This window comes from Pelecanus crispus, chromosome 7, assembly GCF_030463565.1.
Source record: "Pelecanus crispus isolate bPelCri1 chromosome 7, bPelCri1.pri, whole genome shotgun sequence".
In the NCBI taxonomy this organism is placed as follows: Eukaryota; Metazoa; Chordata; class Aves; order Pelecaniformes; family Pelecanidae; genus Pelecanus; species Pelecanus crispus.
The window spans coordinates 39,626,178-39,648,571 of NC_134649.1; the positions used below are offsets into that span (position 1 = coordinate 39,626,178).

The window sequence follows — 22,394 nt, forward strand, 5'->3', positions numbered from 1 at the left end:
GTTCTAAATAATTACTTAGATAGAAGTTGGAAAAGGATATTCAGACTTGTCTTGTAGGTCACATCCAGAAGATCCTGTTTTATGACATTCTCACAAAAGTCACCAGAAACCTTAACTGAAGAATACCTAAATAAATCTAAAAAACAGCTTTCCTATACATACCATGCTTCTCTTGCTGTTTCAGAGTGACTGTGAGGAAGACTGGCACGTTAAGGTAATGCCTCCATTACTGCCAGGAGTTGGTTCTTGGCCAACCCCAAAATCAACAACCCTGTCCCTCTGAGTTGTTAAAAATCTGAATTCAAGCAAAAATATGGTACATATTCCCTCTTTACTTTAGACATACTGTATCCTCCACATTCAAGCGTGCCTCTGGGTTAGTGCCTGGGGTGTTTCCTTTCAAAAAAAGCATTCATTCTGGTTAGGTTTCTTATAGTTTCAATCAGATGCTACACCAGGTATCTCTTAGAATTGCACAAAACCTGCAGTAGTAGTCCTGATGAAAAGATCTTAAAGGTTTCAGAGTCCTGTTCAGTACAGATTTAGGCTCTGTAATCTGTGTTCCTCTCCATAGTTTTTGTGAACATTTCTGGGTTTGCTGACTGAACCTTTAACAAGATTGTCCTCCCCTCCCAACAGAATCAGCACTACTTTGCATTACAGCCATTTCAGCTGGAATAGCAGGGACACATGTAAACAGTAGTTCACCCAGTTCTGAATTGACATTCAGGTAAGGTTCAGGTAATGTTAGGTCTAAAATTATTCCAGGGACCATTCCTAGGTGGTTTAATAGAAGGTTCTGCCCACCCCCTGCCTTTTCCACTTAGCACTGCCCACTGAAGTGCAGGCAAGAGCAGGAGAGCTTTGTACTGCTGTGCAGCCTTATCCACCTGCACTGGCCAACACGCTCCCTTTTAGAGGGGACATACCTTCTTTTGAGCTCTGAAATTAAGTTAGTCTGTGAGCTGTTTCATCTTATGAAAGATGGTTAATTTGGCTACTTTGGTGTACTCTGAAAATATACCACGGCATACTGCATCTTTAATTTGCTTGTTGCACATTAGCTGTGTGGGCTGTGCTTCTACCCTCTTCTGATTACAGTCAGTGCATTTAACTTGATATCCATGCAGGTTCTCCATGAGCTCTACTGAGAACCTGTGGTTTGCAGTCAGAGCATCTGGCATTCATACCATCAACATGATGTTTTGAGTATCTATGGTTTAGAGAATAACCACAATTTTGATGGTATGATCCATATAATGGTTCAGTCAGCAGCAATTCTGAAATTATAAAGTCAACAAGTTTTTCCTACATTTTATTATTGTTGTGGAAATGTCTTTTACTACTACTGAAGTCCAAATCAGAAAAACATGCCTGTTCAGGAATGCCATTTAAACACATGCCTAAATGCTTTCCTGAATCAGGGCTCAGTGTAAATCCACCCATGTAGACACTCATTTTACTTGTATGAAACCTTCTCTTATTTCGTGGAATGGGGTAGCAAACAATTTCCCATCTGACATTATTAGCTTTTAAACACAGTTTTTCTTAAAAGCAATGGCTGTGGGTGAGCTATTTAAATGTATTTTAATTTTGTTGCTTAATTGCTGTCATTAATAGTGTTTTTTGTTGTTTTAATCATTTAAGTGATGTTCTCTGCTACTTTCATCTCTGTGAAAGAACCATAATAACCCTGCTAGTAGAAACACTTGATTGGAAACACTTGTAAATATATTTTAGGGCTGGTAAAATATGTTACAGTTCTTTTAAGGATTGCTTTTCACATTAAACCTACAAGAATTTCTCTGTGTGTGTGCGTGTGTGTCTAAGAGAGAGACATAATTGCTTCTTCTCACAGATACCAGCTACCACTTGCTACTAATACCTCTCTGATGTCCCATAGTACAGCATATTTCTGACATTCTTTCGTTTAAGCTCCAAGCAATGTTCTGTCTCTCTAAGGTGAATTTGACACAGCCACCAACACTAGGAAGTTGCTGTGATGAGACAATCATAGCAGCTGCTGTGTTTGGCCTCATACGTTAAGTCCTTGTGTTTTTAAGCTCCCTTGGGACTGAACAGACTGCTATGTTGTTTCTGTCCTCAGCTCACCTACATGTTACTAGAACAAAAGTTTTTAGTATTTTACCAAGGCTTTTCAAGGCCTTTCAGCCAGTTCACTCATCCCCTATAAATCTCCCAGTAATTTAAGCAAATCTTTCTAGAGTTATACCTTGTGGGTGCATGGATTTTGCATTTTAATGCTTTGGCAGCAGGTGCACACAAAATATGGAGAAATTTTGCACAGGACTGTAAACAAATTCCATATTACTCAGCACAAAAGTTATAAAATCCTATATATATTTCCTTGCCTTGGTTCACTCACTGTGCTGGAAAGGTCCCGGGGATTAGCTTTGTACCCTTTAGGCATTTAGAATCCTTTCCTTGCTGTGCACAAGTTTTCTGCTAAATCATGGACTTTCTTGCCCTTTTTCTGCTTTCCCAGATTCCTTATAAATTTGGCTGGTCCTGTACCTTTTTCAGTCCTGCCTTTCCCCCACTCTCCAAGCTGCAGCCATCTGCAGAGAAGTTGCAGAAAACTATTTTTCTCTTGGTTTTATCTATTCCATTACTCAACATAATTTCACTTGAATGGGAGCTATGCATGCTGCCAAGTTCACTCAACAGAGAGGTAAAAATTCAGAGAAGAGCTCACAGGCCCAGTTTGGGAGTGGACTTTCAATCACACACCCCTAGAGGCACTGTGGATTAACCAGTAGAAACCCAGCTAAGTCAAGACAGTTGCTGGAGTTAGCCAGACTTACTACAAATAAAATGACAATTATTTTGCCTGTTGAATGAACAGGTCACATCCAAACTTCTCTGAGCTGTCCACAGTCTGCTAACCCATTATGCCTGACCTGTAAATCCACAAATCCTTGTCCATATATCAGAATCTAGAGCTTCTCCCGTTTCCTTCTCCCCTTAAAATTAATTCTGGGTCTTTCTACAGCAAAGGTTGGCAGTCAGGCCAGACTGTTCAGTGGCATCAAGAACAAAGCCTTGAACAAGACCAAACTCACTTGTGCCATTCACTTTCAGGAGATTTGAACGGTGTATTTACTTGTTACGCTGTGATTCAGGCATTCACCTATTAAAAAACTGAAGCTTGCTCCCCTTTCTGCTTCCTCCATTAAGACGCTCACCAAGAGCTGGTGACCTGCTGTAACTCAGGGGCGGCATTTCAGCGTGACAGCTGCTACTTGTCTGCAGTTTGTTACAGATTGATAATGGTACTGTAGGTAAAAATAAGAGGACAGCATAGCCCAAAAATGAATAAAAATCAAGCTAGCATTCAGAAAGAAAACAATAAGAAAGCAGAGTGAAATGTGGGCTAAGGCACAGCCAGGCCTGTGTGTAAAGACTGATGCAGGTGAATTCAGGCAGAGGATGGAGTTGTGTCTTGAAACTGTCACAGGCTGAGTTGTATTCCCTCACATGAAGCACGAATTTTGTACCTCTTCTGGTCTATTTATCCTGTTCTTTTGTTACTGTTCAAAAAGGTCTTAGTTGCCAGTCTGAATATTCAACTAAACACAATCACAGATTTTTCTTCACCATTACCTATTCAGTGAATTTGGAACCAGCGGCAGCTCATTCAATCACTGCTGTGGAGACCAAAACCTGTATGGGCTCAGGTGGCCTTGCCACAAGTGTCCCAGCTCTACTTATCCCTGCCAAGTTCCCTCAGACTTCATTTACCAAAGTGACCAAGTATGAGCCAGAAATTCAGTTCCCTCAGAAAACACCCATATGTGTACTAGTTTTAGACACACACACATATTAGACCTTTTCCCAGAAACGAGCAAGTGACATAGGAAAATAATGGCTTTTTTCATTCCTGATTAGAGCAGGAATTTGAACTGTCAATCTACCCATAGCAGGCACTGTAATCTGGGACTTACTTCCAAGCCACCCATTCCTTTAGGTCTTTGCGAATTTGAAAAAGTTGAAGGAAATTTTTAATTTGGCCTCTTAAAAGTCATACGTGCTCTCCTCAGGACCTGATATTGAAGGATTTGTTATGAATCTGCATGGATACATCTCTTCATTTGGAGAGACAAGAGAGCCCATTTGAACTGTAAGAGAAACAAAGCAGAATAGCAGACTGTTTTTTATTTAACCACTCAAAATGACCCAGAAAGATTTGTTTTACTGAAAGCAGGTAAGGGACTAGCCTCTGATGTCATTGCAAACTGCTGTATCCAAAATTTCTCTGGCGACATTACAAAGTGAATACAGAGCCCAAAGACAAACATTTTCTCCGAATCAGCAACAGTCGCTCTGTTCTGGAAGGCTTCCAAATTTAACATTCATTCATTAGGAAAAAAGCCCCAAAACAGACTGAGAATAGCCCAGGAGAAAGAGCAACAACCACAACATTTACTGAAAGGACAAAAGGTAAAAGAAACTAAATGGGCAGAGAGAAAGCAAGAGGCCTCAAGTATTATACATAGCTGAACAGAGTTTAAAAAATCAAAAAATTGAGGGACAAACAGATGGAAGATTTCCACTCACTCTCTCAGCTGCAGATCAGAATTCAGGTGAAACAACTTTGTGTGGTCAAAGGTGAATAAGGACCATATAATTTCTTGGAACCGTTGTATGAAAGCAGTATATGGTTCTACTCTATTTGCTATAAATCAACCAGAAGTTACTGAACTCCATGAAAGAACTACTGGATGAAATTCATGGCTTAGTATGGCAGGTCAAGCCAAATGTTTGGAACTGATCATCCTGGCATTATAATCCATGAAGCTATAACCTCCTCTATATCCTGACTCAAAGCTGCTCAGGTGGTAGATGTACAAATCAAAGCCTTTGGCAGCAATACCAGACTTGTAACAGCATGACTGTACTGTGAGGCAGATGAGAGAATTAATCCAGATTAAAAATACTAGCGCCAACAAAAAAAAAAAGCGGTTTTAACTTTTTTTTTAACATGGTTTAGTTTCACAGCCCAATTTACACATGACTCAGGGCATGATGCAGAAGGTGGTAGCATAGAAAGAAGTAGTAAGGAAAGCAGAATTGTCTCAAATCGAGATTGCCCCCAAAGACTTTACGTCATGAAACAGCCTGAGAATGTAGCTGCTATACAAAACACAAAAGCAGAGCTTGCTTTCAGGTGGCCATTAGAGCCAATATGATGGTGACTGAGACTATAGCATAACATTTTTGTTCCTTTCCTGGACTAATAATATCCTCTAACTGCGAGTATGTCAGCCTATAAACTACCCTTTGCAAAAGCTGGTTAGAAAACTGGAAGCTTGATGCAGCCAGACTATCAGTATTTAAAGCAACAGTTTTCATCTTTCAAAGCTCATAGCATGCCTTAGTGACGTAAGTAACCCTGGCTGAACGCACTCGGAAAGCAAGACTGCAAGAATACAAACTATTACAGGTTATGCACATAGTACTTCAGACTAGTTTTATGAAATCGGGAGGTTTATATGATCACATGGTCTACCTGCCTGCCAGTGCATCTATTTCTCTGATCCATTCCCCACAATAACTTTGGAAGGCACCATCCAGTTTCAAAAAAAATGGTCAGAGCAACTGAACTCTCAATACAAAGATGCTCCAATGAATGGGAAAGATCCTTGGAGACAGCTAGAGTTATCACAGTAATGAGGAGAAGCAGATGAAGGGATGTGTCATAAAAATAAATTCTGTAATATTTCTGAAGTACTCAGTTATTGCAGCAATGAGCACTGTGGAAAAGCCCATACAGGCCTAACAAGTTTTGTATCTAAGGATATGTCAAGTGATGCAGGGTCACATAGTGAACATTGAGGATAAAGTGAAATATGAGAGATACGAGCCAGAAATCTCCTGGATCTCAATCTTTCTCCTCCTATGCCAATACATTCATATATATTCATAGAAATCCATGTCATAAACTAATCGGGCTCTAGCTGAAAACTGGCTAGGTGTCCTAATTGATGGCATGAATCTCATGTAAGCCTCTGTTCCTCACACCTTGCTTTCAAGCTCCCTCCACCTGGATTGCCAGCTCCAAATCTAGAAAGCTCAAGTCTTTTTTTCCTCAGATGCCTCCTAGTAGTCAGATATCCTAAAGCTTCCGATGACACTAATCTGGTGGCAATCAAAGTACTATTTTCAGGGTCCTGAAGGCACTAAAAGGACTTCAACAGTCCTGACCAGCCCCACCTGGGGCTCCTACCCATGCTCTCTCTCCATTGGCCTGGGGGCTCCATTTAAGCTCAGCCCCTGGGCTGTCAGTCCTTGTTTGAGCTACACTGTAGGTGTGTGTCATGGTTTAGCAACTCTATCCCAGCCAAAACCAGGACAGTGTGCCTGTCTGCAACTCTGCTTCTGGCCCTGCCCTCCTGGAGGGACCTTGGGCCTATGCTGTAGGTAGCTTCCTTCCTGGCTGACCCCCTCACATGTGTTGTAGCTTGTCCCTCATTCTGCCTCCTGGATGGACCTTGAACCCATGTTGTGAGCTTTTTCTGGGCCTGTCTCTTGCTGCTCCTGAACTGCCCTTGGTCCATCCCCTTGCTGTGTCTGGGGCTGTCAATGGACTGTGGTATCAGCTACCTGCTCTGCTCACTCTGGTCAGGATGGTGCCTCCTCAGTAAGGGCTTGTGCTGTGGTAAACCTCAGCTTATAGCTCTTCAACCCTTAAAGAGCAACTGGTCCTTGCTGCTCCCTGACAATAATCTCCTTAATCACCATTATCTTGCAACTCTGACCCTGCTTTCTAGGGCATAGAAAAATATCAGTATAGTTCCCCTGAATCTGTATTTCTCTGACTATTTTCTCTACCTTGGCATGATCATCTTTGTGTTCCAGTGAGATCCAGTGCATCCTGAGGTCTTGCATTTGGTAGACAGCATGATCTTCTAGTTTCTTGGACCCACTTTTGAAAGAGATGTGGGCTTACTTCAGCAGTGAATAACAAGTCAGGGACATGCATGCTCTCTTTGTTTTGCTGCTGAGTGCAACTCTCACATTCTCCCTTCCCTAAGCAGATATCCCATTTCCTATTTTATCTGACAGCTTCCTGTATTTCATTCTTGTTCCTTCCTGGACTTTGTTCTCTGGCTGCCTCTCCTATCTCTTCCTCTTTAACAGAACAAATTGTATCGTTACTTGCAGCCACCTCACCTACCCTTATTTCACCTCATGCTTAAGTGTAATGGGTCTCTTCCACAGCTCAGTTTCTCCTGCATTAACCAGTCTTTCTGCAATGGCCACTGACATGCATGAATCACCTTTCTTGTGTGTGCTCTACTCGAGCCGTTTGCTCTCTTCTATCCAACTCCTTTCTGTACTTCATTGTCACCTCATGTTGCACCCTCCTCCTTAGCTGTTTTCACCTATGAATGCTGTCTGTAAGATTACTCTCCATGGAAAAAAAATCTTCCATGAGATACCCATCCGCAGATAACACGACAGACTTGCTTTCTCTTCCATTATCCTTTGCCCCAATACCCATCAATTCTCTTTTCCTTGCACTTAAACCTATACAAAAAAGGTTAGTCCTCAGACCTAACACTTTCTTAAATTTCCATGCCAGCTCCACTGTTACGCCTGCTTAGTGTGTCTCCTGTCTGCTGGCTGCCTGGCTTTTCAACCCTTTTGTCTAAGCCAGTCATCCTTCCATATGTATTTGGTAAACTGTTCAATAGCGGGGATCACAGGCAGGAAGCTTCCTTTATGCCTCTGTCCTACTCACAACATGCCATTCCTAGATAGTCTCTACAAACTACAGTTTGCAACAAACCAGGGGGCAATGAGCAATCTAACACATCTCCTCCAAAGAACAACCAGACTCTTCCTTTCTCACTGAATTTTCCTGTTTACTTTCTGAATAATTGTTCATGAGTGTTCACGCCATCTGTGCTGTGCACTGTAAGCACAGGGTCCTGTGGAATAATGAATATTTGATCATGTCATTCAAGGCTAAAACAAGATTGCATGGTTTTATGCCGCCATTTCCCAAGTGTACAACCTCAGCATTTCTTTAATGTACTTTTTTTGTTTTTTAATATAGCGCATGTACAGTTTGTGTATATATCTCTAAAAAACCCAATGAGCCAACTTACAAATTTTGCATTGAACTACACCAGCATTTTCCTAAGAAGTGACTGGATCCAAGATTTTGGTTCTGATCCATTTTGGAATGAGCTGTAAAGTTCAGATAGAGTCTGAAGTTTGGGGACATTAAAATCTATGGTTCTGGGTCAGGCTCATTTTATCTTTTCTCACTCCTAGTCCTTTTCTCTGTTCTATGGCTTCTGAAAAGCACTTGCTGCGCCCACAGAGGGGAACTTAGAAGCCTGAAGAGCCAAAGCCAAACAGGGAGAAGCCTGACACTGTTGCTTGTTAGTATTTTTGTCTTTGTAATTTGTCATCCTATTTAGCACTTTGAACATAGATGACTTTCTTGTACAAAGGTCTGGAGAGGCATCACGTAATGCGCTACATGCTGTATCCTCCTGAGGTTTACTGGTGCTGAGCTCTGACAGAAATGCATACCCTGAAGTCTGTGCTCAGTCTTCCGTGAGGAGGCAGCCAACCGCTCTGTGCAGCAGCAAATCTGCCAGCTGGCCATAGAGGGGCGATGGCATCAGCTGCAGCCTATCCCCTCTGCTAGCTACATGACATATCTAGTCTGGGAGGATTAGAAACCAGGGGAGCGGAGAGCAAATTGCTGCAGGGAGATGAGTTTGGGGGCAGGGGAACGCATTCACGCAACTGCTCGTTTGAGCATTTCTCTCTTGATCCCAAGCTACCTGCTACGTGAGATGGGGGAAGGGGGGACTGCAAAGGGAGAGTCTGACTTTCAGGAAAGACTATGGAGAAACATAACGCACATTAGTGGTGAGATTAAAGGATTAGATTCAATTCACACCCCAGTCAAAATGAAATTTCAGCCTCTGCTTTTTGTGTAACATGCAGTGTGCCAGAGCTGTGACAGTGGTTACAGAGCTCAGCGTCCTCAACAGCGCACGGAGGGAGAGGGGTCTAGTCCCTGATGTCTGTGCATTTCCTGCTCAAATGTCTCCTTGCATGTGAAATACCGCTAATCAGCGGTTTCTCTGGTGATGAGTGTAGACCATGAGCTATGATACCGCCTTTCCCTTTCTCCCACTCCTTATGCTGGATAATACTTTCTCCAGGAAATCCTTTCTCTGAAGCATTGCAAACAGATATTGGAATCCTATTTCTTAATTAAAACAAAACAAAACAACCCTCCTGTAAAGCACTTCTTGGATGTGGCTTGAAGTTACGGAATCTTGTGCACCAAATCACAGTCTATAGGGGTACTATCTATTATATTCCTGGTGTGTGAAATGACTTGAGAACAGAACCAGTTTCAATAGCAGCTTTCCATTTGAAGGCTGGACTAGCTCAGTTTCCAAGGTCAGGTTTCCGATGTGAATGCCTGATTCCAAACCTGACATATATTAGAATATTTCCATGATTAAAAATTATTATTGTGTTCCAATGAAGGCAGAGAAGTACAGATGAAGCAAGTTCTTTTTTCAAGTAATTTTTCAAGCACATAGTCACAGAGAACTCTACTATTCAGCCAGTTTTAATCAAGACTTTTTGCACTTCTTTCTTTATTTCCCTCTCAAATATTTTGTAAACTGTTGTTTCCTAGCTTAGGTGGGTTTATACAATAAGCTTAGTGCTTGTAGATCAACCCCATTCTTCAGCCATGCCAGCTTTTGCTCACTTTTGGTGAACATCTTCCAATTTCTTATTTATCTGGTAACAATATGTTCAAAACTGAACGCAGCATTGCAGGTACGATTTCCTATCTTCTTGGAGTTACAGTGCTCTTAGTTACACAGCCCAAAATTTTACTGGGCCTTTTCTGTTAACCTATTTTATATATATTCATATGTAAGTTGGTAGGTTGGTGCCTACTGTACCTACATCTTTTCAAACATCAGTGCTTTCCTCTCACAGAATGTGTGGTTTGGCTTGTTTTTCTGTGAGTATACTGGTTGGTATATTACCAAGTTTAATATTTTGCTACATTTTTAACTGTGCTAGGTGGTCCAGGATTACTTGTTCATTCTTCTAACAATTTATAATTTAGTAACTCATGGTGATTTCATTGCCCTGTATTTACTCTCTCTTCCAGATGACTGTTAATGTCAAATAAGACAGGGTCCAGCATCCTCCGTTAGACTGTGCTCTCCTGTGACTCAACTCTGCTAGCCGAGAGTGTATTTGACACTGCCTGTAGCTGACTGCCTGCTCAGACGCTTTGCTTGCCCTGAACTTGTAAATCAAAATAAGCTGTGTTAGTTTACCCAATTTAAACAGTCTAGAGGCTGTTCATCAGTGTAGTAGTAAAATAGCCAGCTGGAGAGTTAAAAAGAAATTGTTGCCACATGCATTTAAACTGGAAGATAGAGGAAAAATCTACATCATTAGTGACTGTGTGAAGAGATAAAACTAGACATTTAAGCTCTAGGCTCTGTGGTTTTCCTAAGAGAGCCAGGCAGCTGTGTGGGAGTTGTGCAGAAGTCCCACCTCCTCATGAGGCTCTTGGGCACTCCACCATGTTCTTGCTTGTAGCTATTTGAATGTATTCTCCTTCCCCTGACAGGTCCATGGGAAGTGTGTGTGTAGACACAACACAGCAGGAGACCACTGTGAGAAATGTGCACCACTATACAATGATCAGCCTTGGAAGCCAGGAGATGGAAAAACAGGAGCACCAAATGAATGCAGAAGTAAGTGGGAGGGAGTTCACTGATCCAGGCTTTCAGGGTGAGCACTCGCCATGCTAGCAGGCAGTTCTTTAACAAAGAATTCTGTCGATTTACATTAATGGTACCATTGCAGAAACTGGGGATAACTTGCTGATCATTGATGGAAAACTTCAGTGTGCATGTTGTTTTACCGCAGCTGACCCATTTGGGGTATTGGGAAGTGGAATTTACAAGGCAGAAACAGAAATCTGTTCTTCATGCAGCTACGTCCCCTCATGTGATTTAGCGTTCCAGGGTTTTGTGCAGGGCTTATGATACCATCAGATTGGTTTGTCTTCCTGTAAGAATGCCACATAGCTCACAACCACCCAGGCTTCTCAGACCCTGCTAGGACTCTCACTCTGTGTTGCATTTCGAATTTTTATGAAAATCAAGGATTGCAGACAGATGAAATGTGTTAGATTCAGATATTTCCTCCATGATTCACAGTAGGAAAATTATACCATTTGAATAGTATTGCTGTGTCTATTATATAAGCCTGAAACATATTCTCCCGTTCCCCACCAGAGTGTCGCTGTCACAACCATGCTGATAGCTGCCATTTTGATCTGAGTGTTTGGCTGGCATCAGGAAAGCGCAGTGGTGGAGTCTGCGACAACTGCAAGCATAACACAGAGGGACATCGGTGTCAAAGGTGCAAACCGGGGTATTACCGAGATAGAGGGAAACCCATGTCTTCTACAGAGGTCTGCAAACGTAAGTGCTATTATTACATGCGGTGAAGACAAATGAATGGTGGAAGAATGATTAAAAGAAAGAAATCAATAATTCCTATAGAATCAATAACTCCTATAGAAGTAACTCATGAGTATTACTACCCTTTCTTTGTATTCTTTTCCTAAAGTACAGTTTTCTGATCACAGGTCACCTTCCTGATTTTATGTGTCTATTTCTCCCCCTGGTATCACACTTTTTTTTTGTGATAACTGCTACAGTTCTCCAAGTGCATTGTATTCTGGGGAAAGGCACATTCTTCTTGTGTTTGCATTTAAAATACTATGGTTCCTTTTTTCTTGAGGCACATTTTATTTAGCTGGTTTTTTCTGCATCTCTCAAGACTGTGCGTGCCTCTGTGTAAGCTATTGATAAATTCCATTTGATTGTACAACATCTGTGCACATAAATATATATAATAATGGCTGCAGGAGGTGTAGGAAGCATGAGACCATGCACATCCACTTGGGAACAAATAGATCAGAGCTCACTCAGACTTATCTCTGGATTCTACAGCTGTATTATGGGGTGCTCTGCCCAAGTTAATTGCCTCATTAACACTTCAGCAGGATGTGTTAGGAAGTAACTTGGGCATAGAGGCACTAATGGTTGTACACAGAGGGTGTACAACCTCTGGATCAAGGTAGTTTGCACCCAGCCAGTCTGGCACATAGCCCAAATCTCCCTTACTTAGTGTAAACATTTCCTGAGTATCCTGCCAGGCTTCACACATCTGATTCCATCTGGCATCTATTTGGGAGGTGGTTGTTTCCAACAATATACATAATTTCATTTCTCCTTTTGGATAGTTTTCCTTCCCCATAGCTTAGACATCAGTTGCCAGCACAGAGTACTTCATCCACTGTCATCTATACTCATGCCCACTGGCATCACGTGCTTTTGAAGCTTTTCTGACCCCTTGATGTTCTTCATCAAGATTCCTGTTAAATACTCAGGTTACAAACACTCCTCTCCCTAGGACTGTATGGCCTGTGATACTGCTTAAACTTTCTGTGCACAACACATCCTGTGTTTCTGCTCTTTTGTATTCCTTCCACTGGATCTTAGTGCCAGCACAGACTGCTTCCACATGACCCCTTCTTTTCAATTTCACAACGTTCATCACAGAACACTGATCAGCAGAGAGGGCTGGGGGTGAGCTTATCTAACTCACCCTGTATCCCATAGTGTTCTGTGGTAGCCCATTTCTGAGCAGATTTGCTACAGGGAAATATTGTGATGGGAATAAATTGTTGTGCCGGAAGATTAGTTTTCAATCACATAGTACCTAAAAGAATCTGCATATGAACTCTATGTATTTAACAGCAGGGTGACAGTGCAGTAACCAACATCATGTGTAATATTAGATAACTGCTAAAGTCAAGGAGCACTGGAGAGCAGCGAAGAGGAAAAAACATTGTTTGAAAATACAGCCTATCTGTGTGGAAACCCTAGAACAGTCTGCCTGGATGAAATCAGACCTTGACTCTACCTCTGCCTCTTTTGTCTGGTCTGGTTACAGGCCTCTCAGTGCCTCCTGCCAATACTCTGCATAGCAAAAGAAAAACTGTTCAGAAATTTACCTTGTTGAAAGAGCTTTATTCCTACTGTGCCAGTCAAGCACAATAATGCTCTTCTGATTTAGGAACATGCTGATGCCAGCAGAAGGCCTCCAAATGCAATTGTTTCCTCTCTGACTTGCATGCTCAGGCCTAGATATCTGCCATCCCACTTTAGGCACCTGAAAGTTATATGTCTTTTCTAGGCTCCCTGTACAGACAGTGGGGAAAACAGTGGGACCTCTAGGGAATGATTTATTGCAGTCTAACGCCGATGCGTGAGATAGATGAGCTGAATTGCCCTCTAGAGCATATCTATTTCTCTTCCTTGACTTAAGAGCTATTCTGGACCACTAGCCTCCACTAGAGTTTGTGTTGGTTGAGATGAATCTAATGGGTTTTATTCAGCATTATTGCAAATAGGTAAGCATGACCCTATCTGTGCATGATCCAAGTCAATGGGACCTTTAACAGGCGTGTAAAGGCATGTATGAATGCTTGCCATATCAAGACATAAGGAAAGGGTATTGCAGTTCACTCTAGAGAACCTCAGCTTTTACAGCAGACTGATGTGTGCACTATGCTTGTACCTGTGTGGAAATAGAAGGGACGCTGCAGATATAACTATAAAGTTAAGAGAAACCTGGGAGGGGGGTAGCTAGTCTGTGCCTTTGCTCTTGTATTGAAGGTGAGAAGGAGAATTCCCATAAAGACATTTGACAAATTACCTTAATAGGGTAGTGTTTTGTATGATGAAAGAACTGATCCCCAAACACCTCTCCATGTGGTTTGCAAGCAGTGTATAAGTGTGCACTTCATGTTATGCTGTACCTCTGCAAAGAGTTTTCAAGGAACATTTCACTACTTTGGTTGTTATCAGTGACAGCAAAACCAGAAACACCAGTGCAGACAGGCAGAGTTGTTTTGGTTAGAACAGACTCAGTTTGATAGAGGGTAGATTTCACCTCCAGGACCATCATCAGCTCCTTATGCCTAGAGCTGATATTATACTGAAAGGCCTCATGCAGGATGTAAGACAGAGGCCCTCTTCTCCATCCTTTAGGTTGCAAAACTTGCATTGCTATTAAATTTCATCTGGTGTGGTCTGAGTAAATTGCTCAGGTTGTGTGATCCTAAAAACAACTCTGGTTACTCAGTAAAAACCAGTTACTGTTTTGAGCACTGATAATATGTAAGAAATGAGACAATTAGACCACCAGGTACATTTCTCTCATACCTCAGCCTGCTGATCATAAATTGAAGAGCTGACACTTCTGGACTAGCATGTTTGTGAGGATTTAAATGTACCGATTCCAAGGCATCATCTAACTTTGAGAAAACCATGCAAACAGTGCCAGACTAACAACACTAAATGAAAAACCCACCCACAGGGCAAGTGCTGAAAAGCAGTAATAAACTGCAAACAGAAGTCCGAATGGATGATTTTGGTGAGAGCAACCTGGTCCTCAGCTTCCCATTTTGAACTCAGAGAAAAAAAAAAACAACTCAATGGGAGATCAAAACTTGACCCTTGTGTACAGTAGATACTGAGCTGGGAAAGGAAATCTGATGAAAAAGCTGAATGAAATGCTGTGCTAATCCCTTTGAGAAAGCACGCTTGAAGAGTGCTCTGCCATCCAGAGCAAAGTCTAGGTTCAGCTGTGACATCCCCCTCAGGCTCCCAGAAAGTTAACAGGACACTGCCCAAGCCCAGAAAGAGTCTTTAAGCATTAGTCATAATGAACAGCATTCTCTCTTAATCACTGCTAAGAAAAAAACAGTTGTATAACAATTGGATGTCCTGGCACTATCCAAACCACCCTTTGCTGACCCTCCAATGTGAGACTGCAAAGACATTCCCTTGGAAAAAGAAAAGAAAAAAAAAATCTGTTGAAATTTGACATGTAAGTGTGAATCTGCTATTCCTTTTTGTCTGCAGAGGTAGCCTGCCTCTGATCCCTTTACTTCTCCTGTATAGTAGCTGGGGATGAATGAGAGCCAGGTTGTATGCAGACCCTTGTTTTGACACTGCTTAGATCTATATTAAAAAAAAAATAAAAGGCAGGCATGAAAAGTGCCCCAGAGCAAGGCACACACCTGCCTGTTATTGGGGGTGACAACACAGGATTAAGTAGTTTGGATATAGACTTGTATGGGAGCTTTGACTCGGAAGCCTAATCGTTTCCTAACCAATGGTTAGAAAAGCTGCTGTATCCTTGGCTTTTTCCTGTGGCTTATTTGGAGGCTTAAGGGATCCTTCTGAAATGGCACCATCTTTTGTACTCACCCTTTGCTTAGCTTAAAAAATAATGCAGGCATGTAAACCCATTAAAAAGGGTCTCCAGGAAAACAAGCTTTTTTACTCTAAGCACAAGGATTGAAAATTAAAATGTGCACAGATGCACATGCGTGCACACACATTCTGAAAAGCTCTGCTTCTCGTCTTTTACTTCTGAGCAGAGGGAGTGAACTTTTAATTGTAATATCACAAAGGCCTGATCACATCTTGGTTCAAAGTCTGTCTTAATCAGCCCTGACCACACACACAGCTGTCTATCTTATTTCCTTCATTTAAGAAACATCATTTGCTGCGTCAATCCCCACATCTGACATGCTTTAAAACTTGCCCTGATTTGGTCAGATGCTCCAAAGATGCACATGTATATATTTCAGATTCAAAAGGCTTTGTTTGATTTTTCATTTTGCCTGTTTTTCATCAAATAGCCAGAGTCTGCTCATAGCTATATGTTATGCAGTACTATTAGACAGAAGTTTAAGACAAGATACCTCAAAGTCCACTGAATTACTTGGAGCACTTGCTATTTTCCTATAAGTTGGGACCATATTGTTACAACCAATATTATATTTTACATCTGTGTCTAATTACATGGGAAAGACAGCTGTGGTGAGGGCAGACAGATTTATTGAGGACTTGAGTGGAGACTGCTGTATGAATTATTCATTTTTCATTATTCCTTGTCTCCTCCTTTCTACAGTAGTTTCTGACAAAACAAACTTAGTATAGGAGTGAGACTAAAAGGCAAGAGGATGCTTTCTGATACTTCGTGACTGATAGCCAATTCTAAAGTACAATGATGAAATTTTTCATTACACTGCTGTCAAGGGGAGAACCCAAATAAACCAGCCATCTCTGAGCCAGAACTGTCTGCACACCGTCCCTAACATAATTGATGATGCCTTTGACAAACAAGGCCATTGTCATGTCGGCTGGTGTTTTGTTAGACAGGGAGGCAGATGGAGAGAAAACTAGGGTTTGCCAAGAGAAAAGAAGCAAAAATCAGCAGGGAAAGATGCTGTGTTGTCAAATATTGGGAAATGTAAAAGGGTGAGGTTTTGGAAACTTGCTTTTATGTTTCTTTAATTGTGAGGTTTATCTGCAAATCTGTGGTACTATTAAACAGATGAATCCCAGTCATCAACAGCTGCCCCTTCAGCATGTGACATGTGGGCTCTGATTTTGGGAGTTACCTTAGATGCACAACTGGGATTTTGGCCGTAATACTCTGGAAGCCAGACAATGTACACACCCAAGCTGACATGCTAAGTAAACACAGACTGAGTAAAGCGTTTGCAAGCCACTTGTATAACTCATCTGAAAGTGTTGTACATTTATTGATTCAGCTTGCTTTCTGATCCACCAGAAGCTGTCCCAGTTTCTAACTCGGGAATATGCCCCACAGTTCATTTGGGAACATTAGTTTTCCTGAACTGTACCCCCAAAATGAGAAAGAAAAAAAAAAACCACAAAACAAAACAAACCCCCACACTTTTCCTACTTCCTCATCAGCTCCTGCCAGTGCTGTCAGTCACTGTCCTGTAATACTTTCCCTTAGGGATAGGATGGGAGAAGGTCTCATCTTCCTGAGTCAGGATCTAGTCTCAGTTGGTGATAGGTAGTCTAATGATGCTAATGATTTACCCATCTGTTATGTGACCCTAACTGGTGAAACCTGAAAACCATAAATTAGATGGGAATAAAGACGGACCCAGAAGTTGCAGAAATATAAGAAATTTAAGGTGAAAACTTCACAGGTAGATCCTACATACAGAGATATTACAGTAAAATCAGAAACCTGGATTCAGGCCAACCCAGATGTTGGCAACCTCTTACTTCTTGTGGCTCAGAACTTTCTGCAGTAAAGGAAGCATGTGTTTCCCCTCCTTATCCCCAAATCTATGATATCTATTTTTTTCAGTGACAGACGGAACTAAGTGTCTCCTCTTTTAGGGTGATGTAGTCACCCCTGCAAAAATATGGGCAAAAATAATTCAAGTTGAGCAGCAACAAATCAGAACTTGCCTTTGAAACTGTCAGTGCTAATGAGCACTTCATTGTTACACCTGCTCTCCAGAACTGACAGCAAAATCCCTGGGTTTGCTCCCAAAGTCAAGACTGCTTTGTGGCAAACAGGCAAGCCTGCTGCCATCCGCCAACCAGCTCATTGTGTTGAGTACATTGCCCATGACAGCACGCTTATTTTCTGTCCTTAGGCTATTGTGCTAGTGTCCCTTGAAAACAACGGACTGAGATCTGTCTACAGCAGAGTGTAATAATATTATTAAAAATACTGGCATAAAGAACACAGGGGCATGGTGAAAAAAATAACTATGTAGTAAGCAGATTGTAAGAGAAATGCCCTTGAAACAAAATTGCTCACCCTTTTTCTCGTACTATTTTCAAAAGATATTTTCTTTTCTTGAGCATCAAATATGAGGTTGCAGATGAAAGTGAATCTGTCCCTGCTACACTTAACATTCTTCATAGTCATATACTTGCCCCTTCCCCTTGGAAAATGATGTGTGGAATCAGAGTGTTCTTATCTGTGAGCTCATGAAGAAAAATAGTTTGATTAGAAGCAATGATGAGCAAACTTCAAAAGCTTTGGAGATCATGTTTGGTTCAGATAAGCATCCAAAAGGCTGGCCCCTGATCCAAGCTATCTAAACACCTTGGGTGTCCAACATTTAACTGAAAATCTCTGTTAAAGCGGCTCTTAGCCACAAGATTTTTATTTCTGCCCTCTTCCAGATGGATGTAGTCATGCGTTTCCTTTTCAGTCTCTGCTACAAGCAAAAGCCAGGGCGTGCTGCTTTGTTAATACAAAAAGGAGCTGAAATATGAAGGCCTGGAGTTCAGCTCAGTTCTCATTTTAATCGAACTTGTTTGAGTATCAGAAATGAGTGGGTATGTTTATTGCTTGTATCTTACCTCTGCAGAGCTATTGGCACAAGGCTTGACCATCTCAGCTAGCCTCTGCCCTGATGGAGAGGAGTCAACTGTGTTGGCTTTGCACCACTATCTGTATGTTACTTTCCACCCCACTCCCTGATGCTGTCACATTGGGAATATACCGGTGGTGTGGGATTATGACAATTTATTGTCTGCAAAGGCAGAGTGGCCCACAGGAGCTGTTTTACTGCCAAGTTGCCTTGAGTCGCCAGGCTGGTGTCAAACTAGCAATAGCATTAGAAAGATCTGGGTTTTTTTCCTCCTGTTTGCTCATCTCCAGCTACATGTAGAATACACCTAGTGAGTTTAGAGATCTTCTCCTATTATGTCCACTTCCTTACAACAAATCTGCTTATGTATTTGTACAAAAAATTTCATCAGCTTCCTTACACACATACAGTACGGCATGGTGAGATGTGTCCCTTTGAACTCGCACTGAAGGAAATTTGTGGTCTGGAAGCAGAAATAAAAAAAATGTTTTAGGTCATCTGAACCACCTGCATAAGCCACATCTAGCCCCAGAGGAAACAGTAGTTTTGTGATATCTGTGTTCACAGGAAAGACAACGTAGGCAATAGCTATCACTTTTTACATCGTCCATCCTAGTGAATCTTCTTGCAAAACACTTCAAAAGTGAATCACCTGCAAACCCCTACACACAATGGAGGCTTCCTGCCACTGCTTCAAAACCCTGTATGGTCAAGATTTGTGTAGTAGGGAAGAACTGACTTTCACACACAAATGGGTCCCAGTTGTACTTGTTTTGATGTGCTTAATGAGTTAAAAAGAAACAAAAATAATACTGCAAATGTAGGCTGACAATGCAATGTTTACCAGTTCTGACTTAAAACTACTGAGCGTAAGGAAGAGGGCACGAGTTTATCAGCCTTGCAAAAAAAATGTCACTTAACCAGATTGACCCCTGGGCACATAATCTCAGTCACCTCTTACCGTATCTCCATAGCTTGCGCCTGCCAGCCAATGGGTTCAGCCAACGCAACTTTCAGCAGAAGCTGGCGATGCCACCCCAAGACTGGATTCTGCTACTGCAAGCCAGGTGTGGCGGGCCCCAACTGCGATAGATGTCTCATGGGCTACTGGGGCTTTGGAGAAAATGGCTGTCGCCCTTGTGACTGTGCCAGAGACTGCGACCAGCATACTGGAAACTGTTTCAATGGGTAAAGAAGCCCTCCTTTGGGTTCACTTTGAGATGGGATTCTGTGAAATGAAACAAAGATTAACTGAAATACTGCAGCAATGGCAGTACTTCGAGGATGCTGTAGGGTGCACAATCATTTGAAAAGGTGGCTGTAAATCATAAAAGGTTTCTTAGATTCCATTTGGTGGCTGGCACACTTTTAAGTCCATTGTAGTATCCAAGGCAATCTTGAAATGATGACTTTTTGCAGTAATAACAGGCAACTCCACAACCCCATGCAAATATGTACAGCATCTTCAAATACACCTGTTTGCCTTGGGAATAGATGGAAGAGTCTGGAGAGCTTGCCTCTCATCTGTGCCCAGGGTAAACTGAATTACAAGGTCTCCCTCTTCTTTCCAGAGGGCAGGCATCTGTACCCCAAACATGCACTAATCAGTACAGAAATCCTATGATTTTCTGAGTCACTGCAGTTTTATGGGTCCTGCAGGTGTCCTCAGTTCCTAGTGACACCAACAAGTGGTCACTAACTTCGAGTTACTTAATTCATTAAAAAAAAAACCAAACAAAAGCAAAAAAGGCCCAATACATAATTACTTTTAAAAATGCTAAGTCAGCAGTGGTAAGGCCTAAATAAAAGCCTGGCTCTTGTGATCTCTCTATATGGTATGAAGTCTTGCTCTTATTTGCACTCCCAACCTGAAGAAAGCAAGCTCACCTGTCTGGATACAGCCACATGCTACAAACACCTGCTTCCCACCCATCTCCTGTCCTAACTGAGTCTTCTGTTTTATATGTCCCCCCAGCTATGACAATGAGCCATTCTTTAACATCCCCATTGGGGGACGAATTCCTGACCTTGTGCAAACACCGACCAATGAGAGCGAAGAGGAGTGGAAATGGAATGACCATGAGCAGGGATTTTCTGCACTGAGGCACCCAGGTACAGCCCTGAGTCCGGGAACATTTAGTAACTTCACTCCGTGCCAGTTCTTTCTTCTCTCCACTCTGACTTGAATTCCCCCATTCATCTCTAGCTTGTCTGTCCCCCATCTGCTGGCAACATCTGCTAATCTGACCTATATAGGTTATCATTACACTTGCATTGTTATTTTCCAAACCAACTCTACTATCCAACTTTGGTTTTGGAAATTGGTAAGTCATGAATAAGACTGTGTGGAAAAAATACTCTCCCTTTGTTGTTGTAATTATACTCATAATGCTTATGATTTTACACAGCTCCTTCTCATGCATTCAGTTGCTGTTCAGAACTTCAAATGCTATTTGTAAAAAGATCATGTCAGCCATCACTGAAATGCACCACCTCTGGGGTGGAATGCAAGTTTTAAGAGTAAGATACTCCTCATAGCACAACAGCTCAGGAGAGAAAGTACAGTATACTGTATCCAGCTAAAGTTACAAAGTAAGTAGATTTCTAGAATGAGGTGGAGGCTTTAATACTTAAATAGTTCGCAGTTTTGCTTGCCATGCATGAAGGTCGGCACTTACCAGCTATCAATGGCTTTGTAGGACGCAGAGGTAATAGTGCCACCTATTGCATATCTTGACTTTTCTGAGAGGGATATTACCTTAATACCAGCAAGGATCAGCATTTCTTACCTTATGGGATCGAACAAGGGTATTATTATTTACATGATTTACACCTGGATCTCATTCTTACAAATCTCTATTAGTATCAGTTTATTAACTGTACAATAGACCCCATGAGGGCTGCATTTTACTTGACAGTACTGATCACATTTCAGAACAATTATTGTATCATCTAACCAGAAACAGATTTACAAATAACTGAGCTCACTCTCAAACTTACTCTTAAGGTCCGTCTAGATTATGGGAGCTATATACATGTAACTATAAAACTGAGTATCATTTACTTTTCTCTCTCATGTCCTGGCTCTTCTCCAACCCTTTGTGTTCTGCGGTTCCCCTGCTAGAAAAGTGTGTGTGCAAAGAAAAGGTGCTTGGAAGTGTCACTGACTTCTGCCAAATGAAATATGCTTATGGTAAGTGGGTGACATGCCCTCCAGGTATGATAATTTCACAATGTTCTCTCTATGCTTGTTGTTAGTCGATAGCTATGAAAACTGACAGGACTGGCTAAGTCATGAAATAAGAGGTAGGATTTCTTCCATCTTCTTTTTCTAGTGACACATCCAACTTCTCATCAGAATTGAATAGCATTTTCCATGCAAGGCTCTGCGGTATCTCCTTTCCACCCAGTTAGCTTTCCTCTTTACAGCAGGAGGATTGCTAGAATTGTAACTCAGTGGAATGGTTGGCCTCTGCATCAAGAATAAATGACAAAAACCTTGCATCTAAACTGCCATTGTTTTTGCACTCATTATGCAGGTTCAAATGGCCATGCTTGTTTATCAAGAATGTATTTAATACTGTGGTTTATGAACACCTGGTTCATGCCACCACATGAAGCAAGAAAGGAAAGCTCTGGGATCCAAAGGTTTGATGTGCTTGTGTCATGACACAACAAAGCCTGCTTGCGGGGCCGATCTAGATGAGACTACCCTGCCAAAAAGTTATGGGATCCTATTAAATTAAAGGAACAGAAATTTATTGTGGCAACCAGATGTTGGGCCATGAAACAAAAATGCTTTTTCTGGTTTGTTGTGCATCATGGAATTTTAGCCACGTAACATGCCTGCAGTCTGACGGGAAACTTCCTGACCTCTTTCCTGTAGAGCAGACAGTCCCTTCCCATAGGACAAAATTTTTGAGAAGCCAGTGTTAAAGCTCAACACAAGTTTTCAAACTGCAAAATATAAAGCCTAGAATCAGTGCAGACTCTTAGCTGCTCTTTTTTCCACCCTTCCTATGTATACATACAAGTGCTTTCCTACAATTTCCAA

The 22,394-nt window shown here is 41.7% G+C and overlaps 1 protein-coding gene across 1 annotated transcript in view; it reads left to right on the top strand.

The window, feature by feature from the left end:
- The window catches only part of LOC104035030 (netrin-4), a 51,085-nt gene that overhangs the window by 25,393 nt on the left and 3,298 nt on the right, over positions 1–22,394 (top strand). The window contains exons 4-8 of the mRNA XM_009488186.1: positions 10,661–10,787; positions 11,334–11,522; positions 19,315–19,528; positions 20,316–20,452; positions 21,465–21,533. Of these exons, the coding sequence (XP_009486461.1) occupies positions 10,661–10,787; positions 11,334–11,522; positions 19,315–19,528; positions 20,316–20,452; positions 21,465–21,533 (736 nt within the window). The remainder of the gene's footprint in view (positions 1–10,660; positions 10,788–11,333; positions 11,523–19,314; positions 19,529–20,315; positions 20,453–21,464; positions 21,534–22,394) is intronic.